This window comes from Heptranchias perlo, chromosome 6, assembly GCF_035084215.1.
Source record: "Heptranchias perlo isolate sHepPer1 chromosome 6, sHepPer1.hap1, whole genome shotgun sequence".
NCBI classification, from domain to species: domain Eukaryota; kingdom Metazoa; phylum Chordata; class Chondrichthyes; order Hexanchiformes; family Hexanchidae; genus Heptranchias; species Heptranchias perlo.
The window spans coordinates 30,889,523-30,911,898 of record NC_090330.1 but is presented as its reverse complement, the minus strand read 5'-3'; the positions used below and the strand labels follow the sequence as shown (position 1 = coordinate 30,911,898).

General features: G+C 44.7%; 1 protein-coding gene across 2 annotated transcripts in view; it reads right to left on the bottom strand.

The window, feature by feature from the left end:
* Window positions 1-1,427: 1,427 nt before the first annotated feature.
* Window positions 1,428-22,376, bottom strand: part of atp8a2 (ATPase phospholipid transporting 8A2) — a 450,298-nt gene continuing 429,349 nt past the window's right edge. For both annotated transcript variants that reach the window (XM_067986025.1, XM_067986027.1), the window contains 2 exons: window positions 14,879-14,967; window positions 1,428-2,864 (listed from right to left, as the gene is read on the bottom strand). In XM_067986025.1, the coding sequence (XP_067842126.1) occupies window positions 2,767-2,864; window positions 14,879-14,967 (187 nt within the window). In that variant the 3' untranslated portion in view covers window positions 1,428-2,766. The remainder of the gene's footprint in view (window positions 2,865-14,878; window positions 14,968-22,376) is intronic.

Here is a 22,376-nt window from a genome sequence, read left to right as displayed (position 1 = left end):
TGAGTTTATCCAATGAGGAACTAAGTAATACACACCAGGAAGGTCTCAGTTTTGATCCCTAATCCGTGCTGTTAATTGCCAATCATCAATTAGCTTCAACATCCCTGGACTCAGAAGGCAGCCAGGGTTTGTGCTCCTGGTCACTACATAGCCACCCCGATGAAGGTTACGTGAGGACAGAATCAATCGTGGCTGTCATATTCCTACGTTTGAATAGCCAGTCACTGCCTAGCTCATGCATGAAAAATAGACATTTGGATGAGATACCAAATGACAAAAGGAATGAGTGGAACTAGACCCCAGCAAGGGGACAATGCCTTCAAGAGTGAAGGGGGAGGGGAGCAAATTGGCAAGAGGTGAAAAAGTACTATTTGGCATGAATCATTTATGTCAAGAGCTGTGCAACTTGCTGGCATGACATGTTGCTCTAACAGGCTGTCCAACAGAGTTATATGGAATGCAAGTTCATGGCCTGAGACACCTCGCGTTCTCTATCTTGCCCATGCTATCGAAAGGAGAGGAGGGGGGGGGAGCATTTCTCTAAAGGAACGAAGAGAATTTTAGATGCTGAGCCTCTTCTTTCTCCCACCAGAGCCATTTTAAGTGAATCACCCACATTCTGACTCAAGCACAGGCAGATGCAGCTTTACAGCCAGGGAGAAGTGTGCAGATCAGGGAGATCTAAAGAGAATATTCTGTCTGTGTCACTTTATACTACAATATATTACAGCTAAGTCAGCATTTAAAATCTCCAACAGGTGCTTTTTTTAAAATTAAAACACGTAATTCTCCTTAAGCAAGAAAGTTTTTTTCAAGCTGTGATTTGAAAACAGGAGAAAAACTATGCCAGCTTATTATGAAACTTTTATTAGTAACTTTTTTCTATGTAACACAAGCAGATCCAAGGTGTTTCGGAAGCTCTTAAATGATTATCTACTGCACTCATTAACATTATTGTCAAGCAGTTAATAGTGAATAGGAATTTCCTCCAGTGGACATTGATGGGCCAAGGGAAACTGTAGCACTGCTAGAAAAAAATACAGATCTATGGAGGCCCTGCTACTCTGCGGGGAGCTAATTATACGTTACCCCAAAGCGTCACTCCATTCTGCCGACACAGATTACAAACTCATGTCTAAAAGGATACTTCAACAATTCAACCTTAGAAATGACACACAAGATGCATGATTTCACCTGCTAATAAGCAGCATATCCAGAGTCTCAGTGTACCAGCTAATAACCGTCCCTTGTATTCAGACATTTCTATTAAGGAAATTGTAACTCTCATACTGAACTCCTTTATGTGATACATAAAAGATTTTCAACGTCATGGTTAATGTGAAACAAACGCGTGGTCGTCATATTATTACATGTTAAACAGTAATACTGTTAATGGTAATGAAAAGAACAAGACATCTCACAGACAATGCAGATTGGGTAACCTTGCTTTAATTCAACATTTACACATTTTGATACTTCTTACACAAGGTATATTTTTAAAAAGATGCTACCCGGCCTAAGTCTGAACGTCCCTTGGGGAAAAAAAGTAACTCCAGATACCAGCTGTGGCTCAGACAGGATTTTATCACCCTGTTTCAGTTGCTTTCTGAACCAAAATGATAAAGGAGTTCCAGTTTTTAAATATATTTAGGAGAAAGAGATATTATTAATTTTCTCCTTTTCTTATGGTCTCCTTGGGGCCACAGACTGTATTGGGTTGAAATGGCAGCTACTGGTAATCTACTGCAAAATCTCTGGCAATGCTGTCCCGTGACCAGCTAGAAGGTGTAAGAGAGCAGCCTAGGATGGTGCTCACTCCATGTGGGGGAGCACCTGGCGTCTGCTGTCCCTCCCCAGAAGGGGAAACTGAGATCAGGTTTTTACTGCATGAGGGACTGTGGGTGCAGATTTGTATTGTCTCCATCTCAGCAACCCGGTACACCAACTTTCCGAACCACAAAATTACATTTGTCACAAAAAGGCTAATTTATAATAAAGGATTTTTCTGCACTTAATAATTGGAATGTTACATGGAAACATTGTTGGACAATGTTATAATACATGAGAATACTACGAAAGCATTAAACAGACCGTCAGAACTCCAAATGGTTTAAAAAAGAATGAGTCTCAGATATTGGCTCATTCTGATTCTCAAGGTATGGCTGAGCAGCTCTGATGTCACTATTGTATGTCAAGTTGACGAGCTGTGTGTGTACTTTCTTTTTACAACAAATACAAGATCTCACACAGGCATGCGGTGACTTCCATTGGGAGGGTTCATGCATTCGCCCACCCTCCCCTTAGATATTGCACTACCTGGGGCGAAATGCAGTACAATCTTCAACCTGTGTGGGTCAAATGAGTTAAATATACAATTGTCTCACCCACCTCATCCCCCAACTTCCGTACAAATAAAATCAACCTATTAAAGATGTTTTAGATGGTGTGTAAATAGGGGAGGATTGGCAGTTCCATTCGGTTCCACATAAGATATGGTACTGTTTTAAACAATTATTTCTTACAAGCACCTACAATCGTACATTATTACAGTCTGACCAGAACAACAACACAAATATTTTACGTACAGCATTAGATCTCAGAAGTCAGTGCGAGAATTAATGTAAGTCAAGCTAGTTGGCTAAGGCCACAGAAATGAGGAATCCGTTCACTTGGCTACCGCAGATTATGGTCAGCACTGATGGTCAGCATGCTCAAATGTCTTACAAAAATTTCCATCAGTCCAATACTTGAGGAAGGTAATGCTGCTCAGTCTGCAGCAACTTTCTGTTTGGTGGTGTCATACGACCGGATCACTTCAGTCTGTGAAACCGCACCATGTTCCTCTTGAGAAAATGCGTACCCATCTGAAACAGAGCAGAATTATTAAACACTACTGATGTGAATGTCTAATGGTGCATTTATATTGTGAAACTGCTTCCAGGTCCTGTTAAAGGATCCTTGTTAAATTATAAGGTAACTCACAGTATTGGTTGCTGCAGCAAACGATTGTCCTAGGTGCATATATACTGGGGTGGGGGGGAACAATATGGGAAGAGATGATTCTCGACGTCAAGAGTTTAAGGTATAAAGAAAGGTTAATGAACTTGTGCTTGTTTTTTTTCTGGATATGAGACTTGGAGGTGATCCAACTGAAGTTTTCAAGATTATATAAAGGGAACTAACAAAACTTTATTTGGCAATTTGTTTACTATGGTGAAGGAATCAAATAATAAGGGACAAAAGTTAAAAATGAGTACTCAGGTTTGGATGAAATATTAAAGAGGTCCTGTCTGATTGTTCCTTTGGTCAAGGTGGACATTAAACAGGGACAGGCAATTCACCCAGAGACCAACATTCTTCCCTCAACCAAAATAATCAAAAAGAGATTAAAGAGTCATTGGTATGGTCATTGTGGGATATTTCTGTGTGTAAAATGGCTGCCATGTCTGCAGACATAACGGTCACTTCAAAGTAATGAAGTGTATGTGAAGACATTTGGGATGTTTCTAAAAGATGTGTTAAGGTGATTTATAGATGCAAGTCTTTCTTTCCGGGGTCACTGGACAGTGATCACGAATGGGAACCTTGGTTGATTCTCCTGTCCCTAACTCAGAGATGCTGGGTGCTGAACTAATTGTAGCACACCTACTGCTTCTTGGAATAGAATGGCTAACACACTACAGACTGGATAACCAAGCCTGAGACCTCCCTGATCTGTATTTGGTCAGTGCCACACCAGATGGTGCATTTAACCACAAAAGTATAAGAATTTTGTTCTCCTTGATTTTTTCTTTAGGTCTTAGGCTATGCACCAAACCTTAGCCGAGAAAGGAGGTAACCTATTCACAGGCCCCTGCCAGTGCTGCTCTCTAACCAGCTACTAGGCGATGTGCGAGTGTGACACAGGCTATCCCACCCTCCAATTTTCCTCCCTACCAACCACCTAATTGAGCTATTGGATGTGTTGTAGAGAAAGCACCCACATAACATTGCTTTTTATCCTATGAACAGCAACATTAGTTTCAATTTTGCAGATTGATGTTTCACACCTAATAAACAGCAATGTGGATAACAGCTAACCACTCAGAATACATACAACACTCCATGTCACAAAACTGGAATGGGTCAGAATGCAGATCCTCACACTGTGGATGTTAGTCCCCACAATAAAAATCTAACAAAACTTGGAGTAGAATTTTTTTTAAATTTAAAGTTCATAGAAAAGTTCACCGTACTTCTGAGAAAATCTTAATTCACGTAAGTCTGCAGTGCTTGTTCACTCTCATGACATGAACCTAGTAACACACTAGTGATAGTGCAATGTCTTATATATAAAAAATCACAAATAATACAATATCCATTATAATGAATTATCAAAATACTGCTTTTTATATTAGCTGATAGTTCACTAAAACTATGAGAATGCAATGTTGCATTTTGTAGCAATATTTTCCCTGATCAGTTGTATAAATTACAGTGTTTTTGACTCAGAGGCTGTGTATATCACTGCTGATTTCATTACTGGTCTTTACAGCAGTGCAGCAAAATGTAGATGATGCAAACAGAGGACTTTTCTCTACTACATCTCTTCTTACAGTATGGCTTTGGAGCTGTCTCTCAGTTGCTGCAAGGTAACAAGGATCTAATGTATAAATGTAACTCAGAATAATAAAGTTTCTAAACTATGAAAGTCTACCCAGGTTTTAAAGCATACAAATTTCCTTCTTCTCTGCATTCCCCCCACCCTAAAAAAACCCCCAAAACTTTCTATATCCTTAACTAGATAAAAAATATTCTCACTGCTGAATATTTGTTTTATTCAATGTGTCACATTCTGATTTCTGGTATCAATAACCAAGTAGCATTCCAAGGCAGAACACACAAGCAACAATCCTCACTCACTATCACCAGGAATATGTGCAGCAAACTGCGTAACACAATTACTTAATACCCTCAAGCCAGAGAGAGAATGGACTGTTTGTATCAAAACAGAGTACATGTGTGTCTGTGTTGAAGTATTTATCCGTGCTTTTACCAGCAGCCATTCAGTGGTGTCAGTATTACAGGTTAGAGACTTGCTAAAAGTTTGGACAGGCCTGACTCTTTGGCCTTAGACCTATACAGGATGTAAACTGATATGTACCATGCTGTGATGCTATGGGTTATTTGCAATGGATATCCTGAATAGATGTGGATTAAAGCTAAATTATGCAACTTTAGTCTACTATTCATTATTTCAATGAAGTTATCCTCCAACTGTCATTAGTGAGGTCAGCAGGGGAAGTCATGAGGGATGCCTATTCCTTAGAAAACTTATCTAGCGGAACTATGCAACTCTTTTCCCTTCCTGTATCCTAAATAGCACGGCACAAGCTTACACCTAGTACTGTTTTTCTTCCTCCTTGATTTTAAACTTACAACTAAATGGCCTCTATGCAAACAGCCCTGAATTTGCACTTAGCATCAGAGGTTAACATGTGGGATTATCAAATAGAGTAAAGAAAAAAATACAATCTAACTAAAAGGAAAGACTACCTAAATGGATAATCACAAAGCTATTAGTGAATATTATTACATGGGTAAGGCTACTGAAAGAGTTACTTTCTAAAAGGAGAAAAGGGGAAAGAAAATCACAGCAGGCACAACATTTTTTTTTGGAGTATCACAAAATAAAACCAATGCTCCTCCAATGGGTCAGTAGGAAAATGCACCACATGGTGTGGGACTGAACTATATAAACTAAGAAGGCCCAAGGTTTGTGTTAGCTGATGTCAGCTAGGGATGCATGAAGTTAATATTAGTGCTCTTAGACTTGAAGGCTGGGAAGCCGGGGGTGGGGGGAGAAACTAAGATTTACCTGCTCCCAATGACTATCCAATGACCCTTATTGGAAAGTGCATGGATGTGGGTATTGGCCAAGGAAAGGATTGTGCTTTCCTGAAATGCCTCCCACCCCTACAAATGATGTTTAACAAGCCACTGTGTCCAGGCAATGTCCCGGAGGGCTCCCATGTGCCAGACGTGTATGTACAAGTGGGTATACAGTTCTTTTAGGTAAACAGGTAGTTATCACTAAAAGGCATTTTTAAAACTACCCGGGGAGATGAAACTGGGTAAAGGACAGCGGCTGCATTTTCAGCAGATGCCTGGCTGCTAAATGGAGCGGAGGAAATTTATTAAATTTATTAAATGGCTCCTGGAATAGTAACCTGGGTAAATTATGTGAGTGCCACAGACAACATGACAGCACTGAATTACTTTTAAAGTGTTTTGAGGTTGTGATTGGTCCAAAGTCTTTTGGGGGACCACAAAACAGTAGGAATAATTCTCCTGGCCTTTAATATTAATTATATAGTAAGGGAGGTGGGGCAGGATCCCTACAGCACAACCAATAACAAAATACCCTGAATTTTGGGAAGGGACCATTGAAATGAAATGAAACCACAACTGTCACCCATAAATCTGTAGTGATTTTCAGCCAATGATTTATGAAGTTTAGTAGCTGTTCCCGCTTCAGTGAAATACAGTGTGGACAGCTGCATGTTCCATTGGGAAGCCTGAGCTGCCAGATAATTATTTTTATGAGGGCATGGGATGGTAGCACTTCAAGCTGTTATATTTTGCAGATCCATGGTCTTTCTATGGTGCATGCTTTTGAACAAAAGCTCTGGAATAATCCTTATGGTCTGTTGGTTCTGCTTCTGCCTTAAGGATTTCCAACATTTTTTTGCCATCAAACATCATCAGTGAACTCTAACTTAACAATCTTAGATGGACATCTAGGGTACTATAAGCTACCTCTCACTGTAGTATAATAACTTTAATAGGGGATGACTGGTTTACAATCTGCAGGGCCCTCACTGTATCCTTTAATTCAAACTGGACAGTTCATTCAATTCAAGCTAGACAGTTTATTCAATATGCCTAGTTTTTAACAATGTTACACCTAATGTCCATAAGTCAACTTGATTCTCTATTTGGAAAACTAGATTTTTGAATTTTGTTAGCACAGTTCACCTCATTAGATTTCAGACAAGATCCAAGATTCGAGAGTGTGCGGGTGGGGGGAGGGGACAAGAGCGAGGGGGGGGGGGGGACAAGAGCGAGGGGGGGGGGGGGACAAGAGCGAGGGGGGGGGGGACAAGAGCGAGGGGGGGGGGGGACAAGAGCGAGGGGGGGGGGGGACAAGAGCGAGGGGGGGGGGGACAAGAGCGAGGGGGGGGGGGGACAAGAGCGAGGGGGGGGGGGACAAGAGCGAGGGGGGGGGGACAAGAGCGAGGGGGGGGGGGGACAAGAGCGAGGGGGGGGGGGGACAAGAGCGAGGGGGGGGGGGGACAAGAGCGAGGGGGGGGGGGGACAAGAGCGAGGGGGGGGGGGGACAAGAGCGAGGGGGGGGGGGGACAAGAGCGAGGGGGGGGGGGGACAAGAGCGAGGGGGGGGGGGGACAAGAGCGAGGGGGGGGGGGGACAAGAGCGAGGGGGGGGGGGGACAAGAGCGAGGGGGGGGGACAAGAGCGAGGGGGGGGGGACAAGAGCGAGGGGGGGGGGGGGACAAGAGCGAGGGGGGGGGGGGGACAAGAGCGAGGGGGGGGGGGACAAGAGCGAGGGGGGGGGGGACAAGAGCGAGGGGGGGGGGGGACAAGAGCGAGGGGGGGGGGGGACAAGAGCGAGGGGGGGGGGGGGACAAGAGCGAGGGGGGGGGGGGACAAGAGCGAGGGGGGGGGGGGGACAAGAGCGAGGGGGGGGGGGGGACAAGAGCGAGGGGGGGGGGGGACAAGAGCGAGGGGGGGGGGGGACAAGAGCGAGGGGGGGGGGGGACAAGAGCGAGGGGGGGGGGGGACAAGAGCGAGGGGGGGGGGGACAAGAGCGAGGGGGGGGGGGGACAAGAGCGAGGGGGGGGGGACAAGAGCGAGGGGGGGGGGACAAGAGCGAGGGGGGGGACAAGAGCGAGGGGGGGGGGGAACAAGAGCGAGGGGGGGGGGGGACAAGAGCGAGGGGGGGGGGGGGGACAAGAGCGAGGGGGGGGGGGGGACAAGAGCGAGGGGGGGGGGGGACAAGAGCGAGGGGGGGGGGGGGACAAGAGCGAGGGGGGGGGGGGACAAGAGCGAGGGGGGGGGGGGACAAGAGCGAGGGGGGGGGGGGACAAGAGCGAGGGGGGGGGGACAAGAGCGAGGGGGGGGGGACAAGAGCGAGGGGGGGGGGACAAGAGCGAGGGGGGGGGGACAAGAGCGAGGGGGGGGGGACAAGAGCGAGGGGGGGGGGACAAGAGCGAGGGGGGGGGACAAGAGCGAGGGGGGGGGACAAGAGCGAGGGGGGGGGGGACAAGAGCGAGGGGGGGGGGGGACAAGAGCGAGGGGGGGGGGGGACAAGAGCGAGGGGGGGGGGGGACAAGAGCGAGGGGGGGGGGGGGACAAGAGCGAGGGGGGGGGGGGACAAGAGCGAGGGGGGGGGGGGACAAGAGCGAGGGGGGGGGGGGACAAGAGCGAGGGGGGGGGGGACAAGAGCGAGGGGGGGGGGGACAAGAGCGAGGGGGGGGGGGGGACAAGAGCGAGGGGGGGGGGGACAAGAGCGAGGGGGGGGGGGACAAGAGCGAGGGGGGGGGGGACAAGAGCGAGGGGGGGGGGACAAGAGCGAGGGGGGGGGGGGACAAGAGCGAGGGGGGGGGGGACAAGAGCGAGGGGGGGGGGGACAAGAGCGAGGGGGGGGGGGACAAGAGCGAGGGGGGGGGGGACAAGAGCGAGGGGGGGGGGGACAAGAGCGAGGGGGGGGGGGACAAGAGCGAGGGGGGGGGGGACAAGAGCGAGGGGGGGGGGGACAAGAGCGAGGGGGGGGGGGGACAAGAGCGAGGGGGGGGGGGGACAAGAGCGAGGGGGGGGGGGGGACAAGAGCGAGGGGGGGGGGGGGACAAGAGCGAGGGGGGGGGGGGGACAAGAGCGAGGGGGGGGGGGGGACAAGAGCGAGGGGGGGGGGGGGACAAGAGCGAGGGGGGGGGGGGGACAAGAGCGAGGGGGGGGGGGGGACAAGAGCGAGGGGGGGGGGGGGACAAGAGCGAGGGGGGGGGGGGACAAGAGCGAGGGGGGGGGGGGGACAAGAGCGAGGGGGGGGGGGGGACAAGAGCGAGGGGGGGGGGGGGACAAGAGCGAGGGGGGGGGGGGACAAGAGCGAGGGGGGGGGGGGACAAGAGCGAGGGGGGGGGGGGGACAAGAGCGAGGGGGGGGGGGGACAAGAGCGAGGGGGGGGGGACAAGAGCGAGGGGGGGGGGGACAAGAGCGAGGGAGGGGGGGACAAGAGCGAGGGGGGGGGGACAAGAGCGAGGGAGGGGGGACAAGAGCGAGGGAGGGGGGACAAGAGCGAGGGGGGGGGGGGGAAGAAGAGCAAGTGGGAACACCAGGTGTGGTCTCACCAAAGCCCTGTACAACTGCAGCAAGAGTTCCTTATTCTTGTACTCCAACCCACTTGCAATAAAGTCTGACAAACCATTTGCCTTCCTAATCACTTGCTGAACCTGCATTTTAACTTTGTGATTTGTGTACAAGGACACCAAAATCTCTCTGAATACCAACATTTCTTAGTCTCTCACCTTTTTAAACATATTCTGCTTTTCTATTCTTCCTACCAAAAGTGGGTAATTTCACATTTCCCCACATTATACTCTATCTCCCACCTTCTCGCCTACTCATTTATCCTGTCTATGTTCCTTTGCAGCCTCTTTGCGTCCTCCTCACAGCTTACTTTACCATCTGGCTTTGTATCGTCAGCAAATTTGGATATATTACACTCTGTCCCTTCATCTAAGTCATTGAGGACCAAGCACTGATTCTTGCGGCACCCCACTAGTTACAACCTGCCAATCCGAAAATGTCCTGTTTATTTCTTCTCTCAGTTTTGTCCGTTAACCAATCCTCAATCCATGCTAATATATTACCCCCAATGTCATGAGCCCTAATCTTGTGCAACAACATCTTGTGTGGCACTTTACTGAATGCCTTTTGAAACTCCAAATATACTATATTCACTGGTTCCCCTTTATCTACCCTGCTAGTTACACCCTCAAAAAACTCCAATAGATTTGTCAAATACGATTTCCCTTTCATAAAACCGGGTTGATTCTGCCTAATCATATTATGATTTTGTAAATGCCCTGTTACTACATCCTTAATAATAGATTCTAGCATTTTCCCTACTATTGATGTCAAGCTAACTGGCCTATAGTTCCCTGTTTTCTCTCTCGCTCCTTTTTTGAATAGCAGGTTTACATTTGCAATCCACGGGGACTGTTCTCGAATCTAGGGAATTCTGGAAGATCAAAACCAATGCACCTACTACCTCTGCAGCCACCTCTTTTAAAACCCTAGGATGTAGGCCATCAGGACCAGGGGATTTGTCAGCTTTTAGTCCCATTAATTTCTCCAGTACTTTTTCTTTACTAATCTTAATTAAGTTCCTCACTCTCCTTAGACCCTTGGTTCCCCAGTATTTCTGGTATGTTTTTTGTGTCTTCTACTGTGAAGGCAGATATAAAATATTTGTTTAACATCTCTGCCTTTAATTTATTCCCCATTATATTTTTTCCTGTCTCAGCCTCTAAGGGCGCACGTTTACTTTAGCTAATCTCTTCCCTTTTACATACTTGTAGAAGTTCTTACAATCTGTTTTTATATTTCTTGCTGGTTAACTCTCATATTCTATTAATCTAATACTATCCTTAACTTCTCTAGTTAGCCACGGTTGGATCACTTTCCCGTGGAGTTTTTATTCCTCGAGTGAATGTATATTCGTTGAGAATTATGAATTCCTTAAATGTTTGCCATTGCTTATCTACTGTCATATCTTTTAATCTAATTTCCCAATTTACGTTAGCCAACTCGCCCCTCATACCTACGTAATTGGCTTTGTTTAAATTTAAGACCCTAGTTTCGGATTTAATTACATCATTCTCAAACTCAATATGAAATTCGATCATATTATGATCACTCTACCCCAGAGGATCCTTAACTCTAAGATTACTAATTAACCCTGTCTCATTACACAATACTAGATCTAAAATAGCCTGTTCCCTAGTTGGTTCCTCAACATATTGTTCTAGAAAACTGTCTCATTGCATTCCATGAATTCGTCCTCCAAACTACTTTAGCCAATTTGGTTTGCCCAGTTTATATGCAGCTTAAAGTCCCCCACGATTATTGCATTATCTTTGTTACACGCTCCTCTAATTTCCTGATTTATACTCTATCCAACACTATAACTACTGGTAGGGGGTCTATAAACTACTCCCACCAGTGTTTTCTGCCCCTTGTTATTTCTTAGCTCCACCCATACTGATTCTACTTCCTGATTTTCTAAGTTAAGATCCTTTCTCACTACTGCCTTTATCTCAACCTTTATTATCAGGGCTAACCCCCTCCTTTTCCATTTTGCCTATCTTTTCTAAAAGTCAAGTACCCTGGAATATTTAGTTCCCAACCTTCATCACTCCGATGTGGTTGCAGGGTGATCACTACTAGATCAAACCCATTTATCTCTATTTTTGCCATTAATCCATTATCTTGTTATGAATGCTTTGTACATTCAGATATAGTGCCTTTAATTTTGGCTTTTTACTATTTTCCCTGATGTGACCTTAGTCTTTAATGCCCTATTACCTTTGTTAAACTCTCTGTCCCTTCCTGACACACACTGCTTGTTTTTACCCAAATCGCTACTCTGCTCTACAGCCTTGACTTTTCTCTTTAGACTTATAAATTTACCCTGACCTGAACCCTCCCCCTTTTTATTAGTTTGAAGCCCTATCTACTGCCTTAGTTATTCGATTCGCCAGGACGTTGGTCCCAGCCCGGTTTAAGTGGAGCCCGTCCCAACGAACCAGCTCCCTCTTTCCCCAGTAATGGTGCCAGTGTCCCATGAATTGAAACCCACTTCCCACATCACTTCTTCAGCAACGCATTTAACCATCTAATCTGTTTGTTCCTATGCCAATTTGCGCGTGGCGCAGGTACTAATCCAAAGATTATTACCTTTGAGGTTCTGCTTTTTAATTTGGACCCCAGCTCCTCAAACTCCCTCAGCAGAACCTCATTCCTAGTTTTACCTATGTCGTTGGTTCCTACATGGACCACGACAACTGGATCCTCCCCTCCTGCTTCAAGTTCTTCGCCATCATGTGGCTAAGTCTCTGCAGTGGGTCTGAACCAATGACCTTCTGACTCAGAAGTCAGCTGTGGTTCAGTAATAGCACTCTCACCTCTGAGTCAGAAGGTTGTGGGGAAAAAGACAACCATGCTTAGCCAAAGGAGGTGACATTAGGAGGGTTGACCAAAAACTCAGTCAAAGTGATTGGTTTTAAGGAGGGTCTTCACGGGAGGGAGGTGGAGAAGTGGACAGAGAGGGACCTAGGTGGCTGAAAGCTTGGCCACAATAGTGGGGCAAAGCAATATGAAAAGGGGGAAGGGGGATGCACAAAGAGACCTACCAAGGTGTGATGGTGTTAAGGGCCGTACTGCCACCATGGTAGCTTGCAGAGGCTAGGTGGTGGAAACTATAGCCAGATGGAGTGGTTTCAATAAGGGGCAGGATGTTGCAACCCATGAGCCACAATTCAGTCAAAGCTAGGATGTTAATATGAATCATCCAGAATGAGACTGTGGATGGCAAGGGCCTTGTTCACAAGTGAGCAGGCATTTTGGAAGGAAATATGGAGGGGCACTGACTTTTGATCCACAGCAGAGTCCAACGGGGCAGTGATGGGGGGGGGGGCAGGGGTGAGCGGGAAGGGAAGGAAATTGGCGAGATTAGCAATCAACAGTTGTGCAGGGCAGGAAGGTTGACTTGAGAGTAGGATTAGGTAGTTAGAGTTACAGTTTGTAAGGAGGCAGTGATGGGTGCCTAAATGGGTCCTTCACAGAATGCTGACAGAGGCACTTTGGGTAGCCGTGGGCTTGCTCAGGAGGGATTCAAACTTGGAACTGCAGCAGGAGAGAAGGAAGGCTAAGAAGCACTGGTGGGATTGGGGCACAAAATACCTGAGATAGAAGAGACAGAAGGTGACATAATGGACGAGGGGAAGGAGGGGAAAGAGGGGAGGAGAGAACAGGCGTGAGGGAGGCCAACAAAGAGCAGTAGACATTATAGTGCCAGAACAAAATATACTAATATATTAAAAGTAGGGCAAAAGTTTTCAAAGTAATGCATTTTAAATCTCAAAGCTATAATACATAGGATTCTCTGGTATTCTAATAAAGTGCTTGGCAGCAACGATTGTATTTCTTGTTGTTTACACACAGAAATTATACCTCTCATGAAATGTATAAAATATTGGTTGGGAAATAACTGACTGGTGGTTGAAATGGTGGGAAAAGATTGCTGGGACAGTCTCCTGTTTACATTTATGAAAAGCCCTGTATTGGGCACCACACTTTATGAAGGATGTGAAGGCCTTAGAGAGGGTGCAGAAGAGGTTTACTAGAATGGTTCCCGGGATGAAGGACTTCAGTTACATGGATAGACTGGAGGAGCTGGTTGTTCCCCTTAGAGCAGAGAAGGTTGAGAGGAGATTTGATAGAGGTGTTCAACATCATGAAGGGTCTAAACAGAGTAGATAGAAAGAAACTGTTCCCATTGGCGGAAGGGTCAAGAACCAGAGAACTTAGATTTAAGGTGATTGACAAAAGAACCAAAGGCGACATGAGGAAAAACTTTTTTACGCAGCGAGTGGTTATGATCTCGAATGCACTGCCTGAGGGGCCGGTAGAGGCAGATTCAATCATGGCTTTCAAAAGGGAATTGGATAAGTACTTGAAGGGAAAGGATTTGCAGGGGTACGGGAAAAGGGCAGGGGAGTTGGACTTTTTTTTATTATTCGTTCATGGAATGTGGGCGGCGCTGGCAAGGCCAGCATTTATTGCCCATCCCTAATTGCCCTTGAAAAGGTGGTGGTGAGCCGCCTTCTTGAACCGCTGAAGTCCGTGTGCTGAAGGTTTTCCCACAGTGCTGTTAGGAAGGGAGTTCCAGGATTTTGACCCAGCGACAATGAAGGAACGGCAATATATTTCCAATTCGGGATGGTGTGTGACTTGGAGGGGAACGGGGAGTTGGTGTTGTTCCCATGTGCTTGCTGCCCTGTCCTTCTAGGTGGTAGAGGTCGCGGGTTTGGGAGGTGCTGTCGAAGAAGCCTTGGCGAGTTGCTGCAGTGCATCCTGTGGATGGTACACACTGCAGCCACTGTGCGCCGGTGAAGGGAGTGAATGTTTAGGATGGTAGATAGGGTGCCAATCAAGCGGGCTGCTTTGTCCTGGATGGTGTCGAGCTTCTTGAGTGTTGTTGGAGCACTCATCTAGGCAAGTGGAGAGTATTCCATCACACTCCTGACTTGTGCCTTGTAGATGGTGGAAAGGATTTGGGGAGTTAGGAGGTGAGTCACTCGCCACAGAATACCCAGCCTCTGAGCTGCTCTCGTAGCCACAGTATTTATGTGGCTGGTCCAGTTAAGTTTCTGGTCAATGGTGACCCCCAGAATGTTGATGGTGGGGGATTCGGCGATGGCAATGCCGTTGAATTTGAAGGGGAGGTGGTTGGACTCTCTCTTGTTGGAGATGGTCATTGCCTGGCACGTTTCTGGCGTAAATGTTACTTGCCACATATCAGCCCAAGCCTGGATGTTGTCCAGGTCTTGCTGCATGCGGGCTCGGACTGCTTCATTATCTGAGGGGTTGCGAATCGAACAGAACACTAGCTGGATTGCACTTGCAGAGAGCCAGCATGGACTCGACGGGCTAAATGGCCTCCTTCCGTGCTATAACCATTCTATGGATCATAGAATCAATTCTATGATTTTCTTTACATATAAATGTAATTGGAGCAGCGTGAGGTAGTGGAATACTTACGTGACAGACCATGAACAGAATGGCTCCGGACGAGGTTTGAAGGGGTTTTCTTAAACACTCTTTTTAGCAGATAAGCACGTTCATTCAGACTACAGAGAGAAACAAAGCAAAGTGTAAGTCCCACACACTATGAAATAGTAAGCCAGGCTTTTGACATGTTTTGATACCAGCACAAGTAAACAGGTCCTAAACCTATATAAGTAAACATCTGGCATATAAATTCAAATGAAGAGCATTAAAACCAAGAGAATTATCCACACTTAGCTCCAAGGTCTGGGTGTCTCATTAGTTTAGCAATTAAAAAGATAAACTCCTCAGCCAATTAGCATACCAGGTGCTAATTAGCACTGATTATATTTGCTAACAATGAACATGATTGACTCAAAAACCTAATAATTCCTGTTAATTGGCTGGCCACAAGTAAAACAAGGAGTCAGTTTAAAGGCTCCTGAATACAGTTTTTGTAAAGGTCTTAGTGTCTGGATTAATTTGGCTCCTGAAAAAAATTAAGGAAGTTGCCATCAATTCAGATTACTTTGTTAAATAGGCTACGGCTACAGCTGAGACTAAGAAATATATTTCAAATTTTAAGCATTTCCTGGATCATTCTAATAAAATCAAAAGAATCTTATTAGTGTCTTGCTCTTTTTTTTGTTAGCTTCTACTCCGAGTTTACAGATCCTCAGCCCTCTCAAATTTTTTTAAAAAATATGAAGCCAGTCAAACCAGAGATAAAATCAGCCCAGATCACCGTTGGTAAAAGACAATCTTAGTACAAGAACTGTAAGCACTTGCCGCATGATAATTTTAAACAATCCTAGTTAATTACTTCTCTGTGGAGTCACAGGCTGGGGGGAATCCCCTTGCACAGGCCCCTCCATAACAATGTAGCCAGTGAGATTTATCTATTTAAGGAGTTATTGTGGTCCATTATTTATGTTCAGCAAACAGCCGCCAATGGAAAAACATGCGAAAAGAATGGAGTTCTGTTTTCTACGACAGCGTAGAGTTTTTCTGCGACTGTTTTCTAAATGTACTGATCTTATTGGCAGGAGTGTTATGGAGCAGACTCACGTCATGCCACTGAAATGGATGAATATAGTCTCAACAGAGCCGCCAGTAACGAGGATGATTTAAATAGGGTTTTACATAAAGCAAGTTTACAATTGTCTGGGCTAAGTACTCATTCCCAACATTTAAAGTTTCCTTTTAAACAAAACCCATACTCTACATTAGAAGTCAATTGTACATTAGAAAACATCCTTATTAACTGTTGTAAACTGTAAAATGACAGATGCAGTTCAACAGGAATTTTAATAAAATTATATAGAGTAAAATAACAAATTAAAACAATATTCAAAATAATTAAAAAGATTGAGAGTTGATTTATCACATGTAATGGCTGACCCTAAATCAACTCTCAATCTTTTGTTTAGTTATTTTGAATATTGCTTTATTCTGTTATTTTACTCCTATTTATGTAACTTTGTTAAATTTCTGTTGAACTGTGTCTGTTTTACATGCATTTCATTCAATCACCACACTAACATTCAGTTTCTTTGACAAATCAAAACCAGAGATTATTTTGCCAGTTTCGCTCACTTTTCCTTGACAATAATTAACTAATTTTTAAATACTGTACTCTGGAGCATTTTTTTTTTAATACTTGGAGGACTTTTTTTTTAAGAAAAAGATTATTTTATCTCTCGTTGCCCAACAGATTTTGCCTTCGCTCCACAGATACTGCAGTTTACAGGGTGGGAAGGGGACCAATTCGTAGGCTTTTGCTAATGTTTTGCTGTAATCAGGCACTAGAAGCCGCATTGGCTGATTTCAACTGGAGCAGTAGTTATGGTGCTACACCCGACTGCAGCGACCCATGGCCCGTGAGGGAAGGGGTGGGGGAATCATCTGAGGCTCCCGCTCCTGATCGCTAATCAGTGACTCATGCTGCAAAATGCCCACGTATGGACGCGAGGAATGAGCGTCAGGACTGGGCACAGCTGTGCCTCCCTTAGTCAAATAGCCCACCAATACTCATCGTCAAGGCTCACCCATGCAGCATGACTGCTTGGACAAGACTTAGAAGGGTGCCTGTGGAACCATATCTCAGTGCGAATCACTGCTTTCAGGTGAAGGAGAGAGAAAATTCTAAGGGAAAAATGAGAAAATGCAGAGGCAGCCTGGTGTGATTCTGTCTCATTCCCTGAGGAAATGCCACATCACCGCTGCTTGGCATTGGCAGCTGTCTGTTCAGGAATCATAGCTGCAAACCTGCATCTTACTATTCTATCGTGTAGTCTATTGTCGTACCAACATCTTGCACTATTGTTCCCTACACGTAGTCAACATTTCTTTTCGTGAGGGTTGGTGGGGGTGGGTTGTTGGAAGGACAACATTTGCAAAACTTGCAATTTAACAATCAGAATTGCTGGCAATTTCTTAGTGCCAAATTCTGCCAATCTTATCAAATTACAAAATAAATTTTAAAAAAATTATTGGATTTTGAACAGCCTAAAATGCTTTAAAGTTTAGTACCCATTTTAGTTGGTGACTAATATTACAATGAATCGCTTTAAAGCACAGAAACACTTTAAAGAGAATCTAGTGCAGAGCGTGAAAAAAGCTTGTGTAGGGTTGATGGCTTTTCAATGCAGCCTGTTAAGGCCAAGTGAAGGGGATAACTAGAGCTTTCATTTCAATTTGGTGTCAGGGGCTTAACTGTAATTATTTATTTACAACATTTAAAAGGGAATTACCTCCCTCTCCATCAAGAAAACTGCAGCTCTGAAACCTTGAATGAACAAGGATTTCAAAAATAGCTTTAATACCACCGTTTTGTATTGGCCTTGGGAAAAGTGCTTGTGTAGTCAGCCCCCTATACTCACAATAAGGGCTTTGAGAAAATAGCACTTCAAGAGCACCCATAATAGTGGGTAGGTCATTACTGGGGGTCAGAGACACTGAAATGGTGGCATACCCTTTTGGTATTCATGAGCTGACTGACCAAGATTTATATAGATCAGGAGGATTGGCATTTTCTGTGGATTTGAATTGACAAAGCCCCAAAAATGTATAAATTACATTATCCAGAACCACCCAAACTGTGTTAAACAGACAGTGGTGTTTTGTTTACATCCAGAACATGTCATTTTTATTTTATGTAGGCAATATGGTGCTTTCATTTACCTGCTTCTTTAATGTTATAAAACTTGTCAGATACTATCACCACAAATAGAGTAACCCTAACAGCTTGGGGTTTCCAATAGTTTGTGGCCTCACCTAACTAACTAATTAGAAACATGCAAACTACAGTTACATAGAATCATAGAAAGTTATGGCACAGAAGGAGGCGATTCGGCCCATCGTGTCCGTGCCGGCCGAAAAAGAGCTATCCAGCTTAATCCCACTTTCCAGCACTTGGTCCGTAGCCCTGTAGGTCACGGCACTTCAAATCCATATCCAAGTACTTTTTAAAATGAGTTGAGGGTTTCTGCCTCTACCACCCTTTCAGGCAGTGAGTTCCAGACCCCTACCACCCTCTGGGTGAAAACATTTCTCCTCAGCTCCCCTCTAATCCTTCTACCAATTACATTAAATCTATGCTCCCTGGTCACTGACCCTTCCGCTAAGGGAAATAGGTCCTCCCTATCCACTCTATCTAGTCCTGTCATAATTTCATATACCTCAATTAAATCTCCCCTCATCTTCCTTTGTTCCAAAGAAAACAACCCCAGCCTAGCCTTTTCTCATAGCTAAAATTCTCCAGCCCTGGCAACATCCTCGTAAATCTTCTCTGTCCCCTCCCTAGTGCAGTCACATCTTTCCTGTAATGTGGTGACCAGAACTGTACACAGTACTCAAGCTGTGGCCTAACCAATGTTTTATACAGTTCGAGCATAACCTCCCTGCTCTTGTATTCTGTGCCTCGGCTAATAAAGGAAAGTATCCCATATGCCTTTTTAACCACCTTATCTACCTGTCCTGCTACCTTCAGCGATTCTCACAGTTACACACAAAATATCACAGAAGCCAGCAGGGGTACCCAGCAAGACTGCTAAAGGAAAGGAGGGCTGCATGTGGGACACGCACACACACAAACCACAGACAATGCAGCCCATGTCCTTCCCCGACCCCTGTGTCACTTAGAATTCAGAGAATCTTCTAAATGAGGGCAGGAGAAAAACCCACAGAAGCCTGTCTGAATTCTTCTATAGCAGAGTATAAGCAGGTGTGATGGAATTGTGGAAGAACAAAGGGAAGCAACATCACAGTGATTAGAAGCAGTTGGAGACCACAGCACCACAAGTAAAAAAGACACAAAAACCTTTGACAGATTTAGTCACACTATTATCTAGTTCACAGATGGACCACCCAGAGAATCTGTGAGCAATTAGTGAAATAAAAACAATACAGGGCAAGGCCGGGTGGTAGGGATGCAAACCTTACATGATCTCCATGAAAGCATTTTGATAGCGAAGTGAGTCTGTGTGGAAGCATGCAGATGAAAAAGTTTTTAATGAGCATGTAACCATAGCAATTAAAACGTATGTTCCCTAAAAGCTGGGAAAAACAGTCCGCAAACAGGTATGCACATACGAGGGCCAAATTTTGCTTGTGCACAATACATACCCATGAAAATGGGTTTTCAAGTGTTTTGGTACTTCCTACCCCCACCCCCCCACCCCCAACCCACCCCCATACCAAAGCAAATGTCAGCATGAGGAAGATTGTACAGAGGCAGGCAGAGGTGCAGTTTCTGGAACTGACAGACATTCACATCCCGTTGCCTGTTATGGACATCGACCAGCTTCCCCTGATGTGCGTAACAGGGGTTCTGGTTCTGTGAGCAGATAATAGCTGTCGCAGGTTACAGTCAGATTTGAATTTTTGTTTTGTTTTTTTAATTATGATGCTCAGTCCCCTTCACCCCCACCCCCATGTCAAAAATATGCTCTGCTGTTTTACCCAGAAAGTTGTCCAATTTATTTACTTCCCTAATTTGTTCTATGAGAGAACAGCAGTTTACTATTGAGGGTTAAATATATCTGTTCCTCTTATGCGTGATTACCAAATAGGTTTGAATGTAGGCTAATGTGCACTCCACACATTTACAAAACAAGGTGTGCTGCACAACAGGGCGTTGGCAGATTTTTATGTATGTGACATTACCCATGCCCTTATGCACAGGGGGAAATCAGACCCATGTAGAACCATTCGCTTCACAGCAATTAAACAATGTGCTGAAAACACCATGGCAGCTTAATAACAGGAGCAGAGTTGTATCATGTGCTTCTATACTGGCGCAATGATATTAGACAGAAGCATTAACACTCTGGAAAAAAAATAAAACAGCAGGTGATGACAGAAACGACGACAATGTTATGCTGTGATAGCTCGCACTGAAAGTGACTACTTTGAAGTTCTGTATGAATCTGTTTATATATTTGTATAAGTTTTCTGTAGGCTAGTAAACAACGTTTAAAGGAAGACTTCAGATTCCAAAGAACATACAATTAGCACAGAATAGTTTCTCAATAACTGGTTCCAGAGGCAAACTCTGCATTTCATCTGCACAGCTAAAAAAAAAGCTTCAAAGTGGAGTTTTTCCACTTACCAGGCAGGATCCATTAACTGCTTTTTAGCCTCTTGTCACCAGATCATGATGTCAGGAGGCTCTACTCCACCAGCTACAATTTAGGAGATTGTAAATTCTAGGACTTGTTTCCCTCTCTCCTAGTAACATGCAGTACATTTACAGAAAACTCCTATTCTGCTTAATAATTAGCATGGAAAACATATTTCTTCACACATTTACCTCATAAAATCTTCTTGTGTTAACATGTCTAGTTTCCTGTGTCAATCAGCAAGAATAGCTTCACAACATTTTTTGAACACAAAAGAGGTTCTCTAAACAGTAAAAAGTACAAATTTTGATTTGAATAAACTAAATTCTGTAATCTTTCTTTAGGCTTCTGGTGTTGTTCTCTCTGAAGGAGTCTCTTTTAAAGGTGCTTTACTGCACAGAGCCCATCTGAAAGAAACTGACTTAAGTAACCAAGACATTAATAGCATGTTTAGCTTCAAAGAACAATGTGATTGAAAATATTTATGTGCATGTCTGTTACACATCCTACTGACTTCTGGGTCCTACCTCAGAGACGGTGAGGATTGTATTTTGCACTTTTTAAATGTCTGAGAATGCTATGGAGACATGAAAAAAGCAGATGGAAATACAAGCCAAAAGCTTCATAAGAACATAAGAATTAGGAGCAGGAGTAGGCCATACGGCCCTTCGAGCCTGCTCCGCCATTCAATAAGATCATGGCTGATCTTCGACCTCAACTCCACTTTCCCACCCAATCCCCACATCCCTTGATTCCCTTAGAGTCCAAAAATATATCGATCTCAGTCTTGAATATACTCAATGACTGAGCATCCACAGCCCTCTGGGGTACAGAATTCCAAAGATTCACAATCTTCTGAGTGAAGAAATTTCTCCTCATCTGAGTCCTAAATGGACAACCTCTTATCCTGAGACCATGCCCCCTAGTTCTGGACTCTCCAGCCAGAGGAAACAGCCCCTCAGCATCTACCCGTGTCAAGCCCCCTCAGAATCTTATATGTTTCAATGCGATCACCTCTCATTCTTCTAAACTCCAGAGATTATAGGCCCATTCTACTCAATCTCTCCTCACAGGACAACCCTCTCCTCCCAGGAATCAAACTAATGAACCTTTGTTGCACCACCTCTAAGGCAAGTATATCCTTCCTTCAGTAAAGAGAACAAAACTGTACACAGTACTCCAGGTGTAGTCTCACCAAAGCCCTGTATAACTGCAGCAAGACTTCCTTACTTTTGTACTCCAACCCACTTGCAATAAAGGCCAACATACCATTTGCCTTCCTAATTACTTGCTGTACCTGCATGTTAACTTTGTGTTTAATGTACAAGGACACCCAAATTCCTCTGAAAACCAACATTTAAATAGTTTCTTACCTTTTAAAAAATATTCTGTTTTTCTATTCTTCCTACCAAAGTGGATAATTTCACATTTCCCCACATTATATTCCATCTGCCACGTTCTTAACCAATCACTTAGCATGTCTATATCCCTTTGCAGACTCTGTGTCCTCCTCACAGCTTACTTTCCCACCTAGCTCTGTATTGTCAGCAAACTTGGATACTCACACTCGGTCCTTTCATCTAAGTCATTAATATAGATTGTAAATAGCTGAGGCCCAAGCACTGATCCTTGCGGCACCCCACTAGTTATAACCTGCCAACCTGAAAACGACCCATTCATTCCTACTCTCTGTTTTCTGTCAGTCAACCAATCCTTCATCCATCCTCACATATTACCTCCAACCCCATGAGCGCTTATCTTGTGTAACAACCTTTTGTGTGGCACCTTATCGAATGCCTTTTGAAAATCCAAATATACTATGTCCACTGGTTCCCCTTTATCTACCCTGCTAGTTAAATCCTCAAAAAATT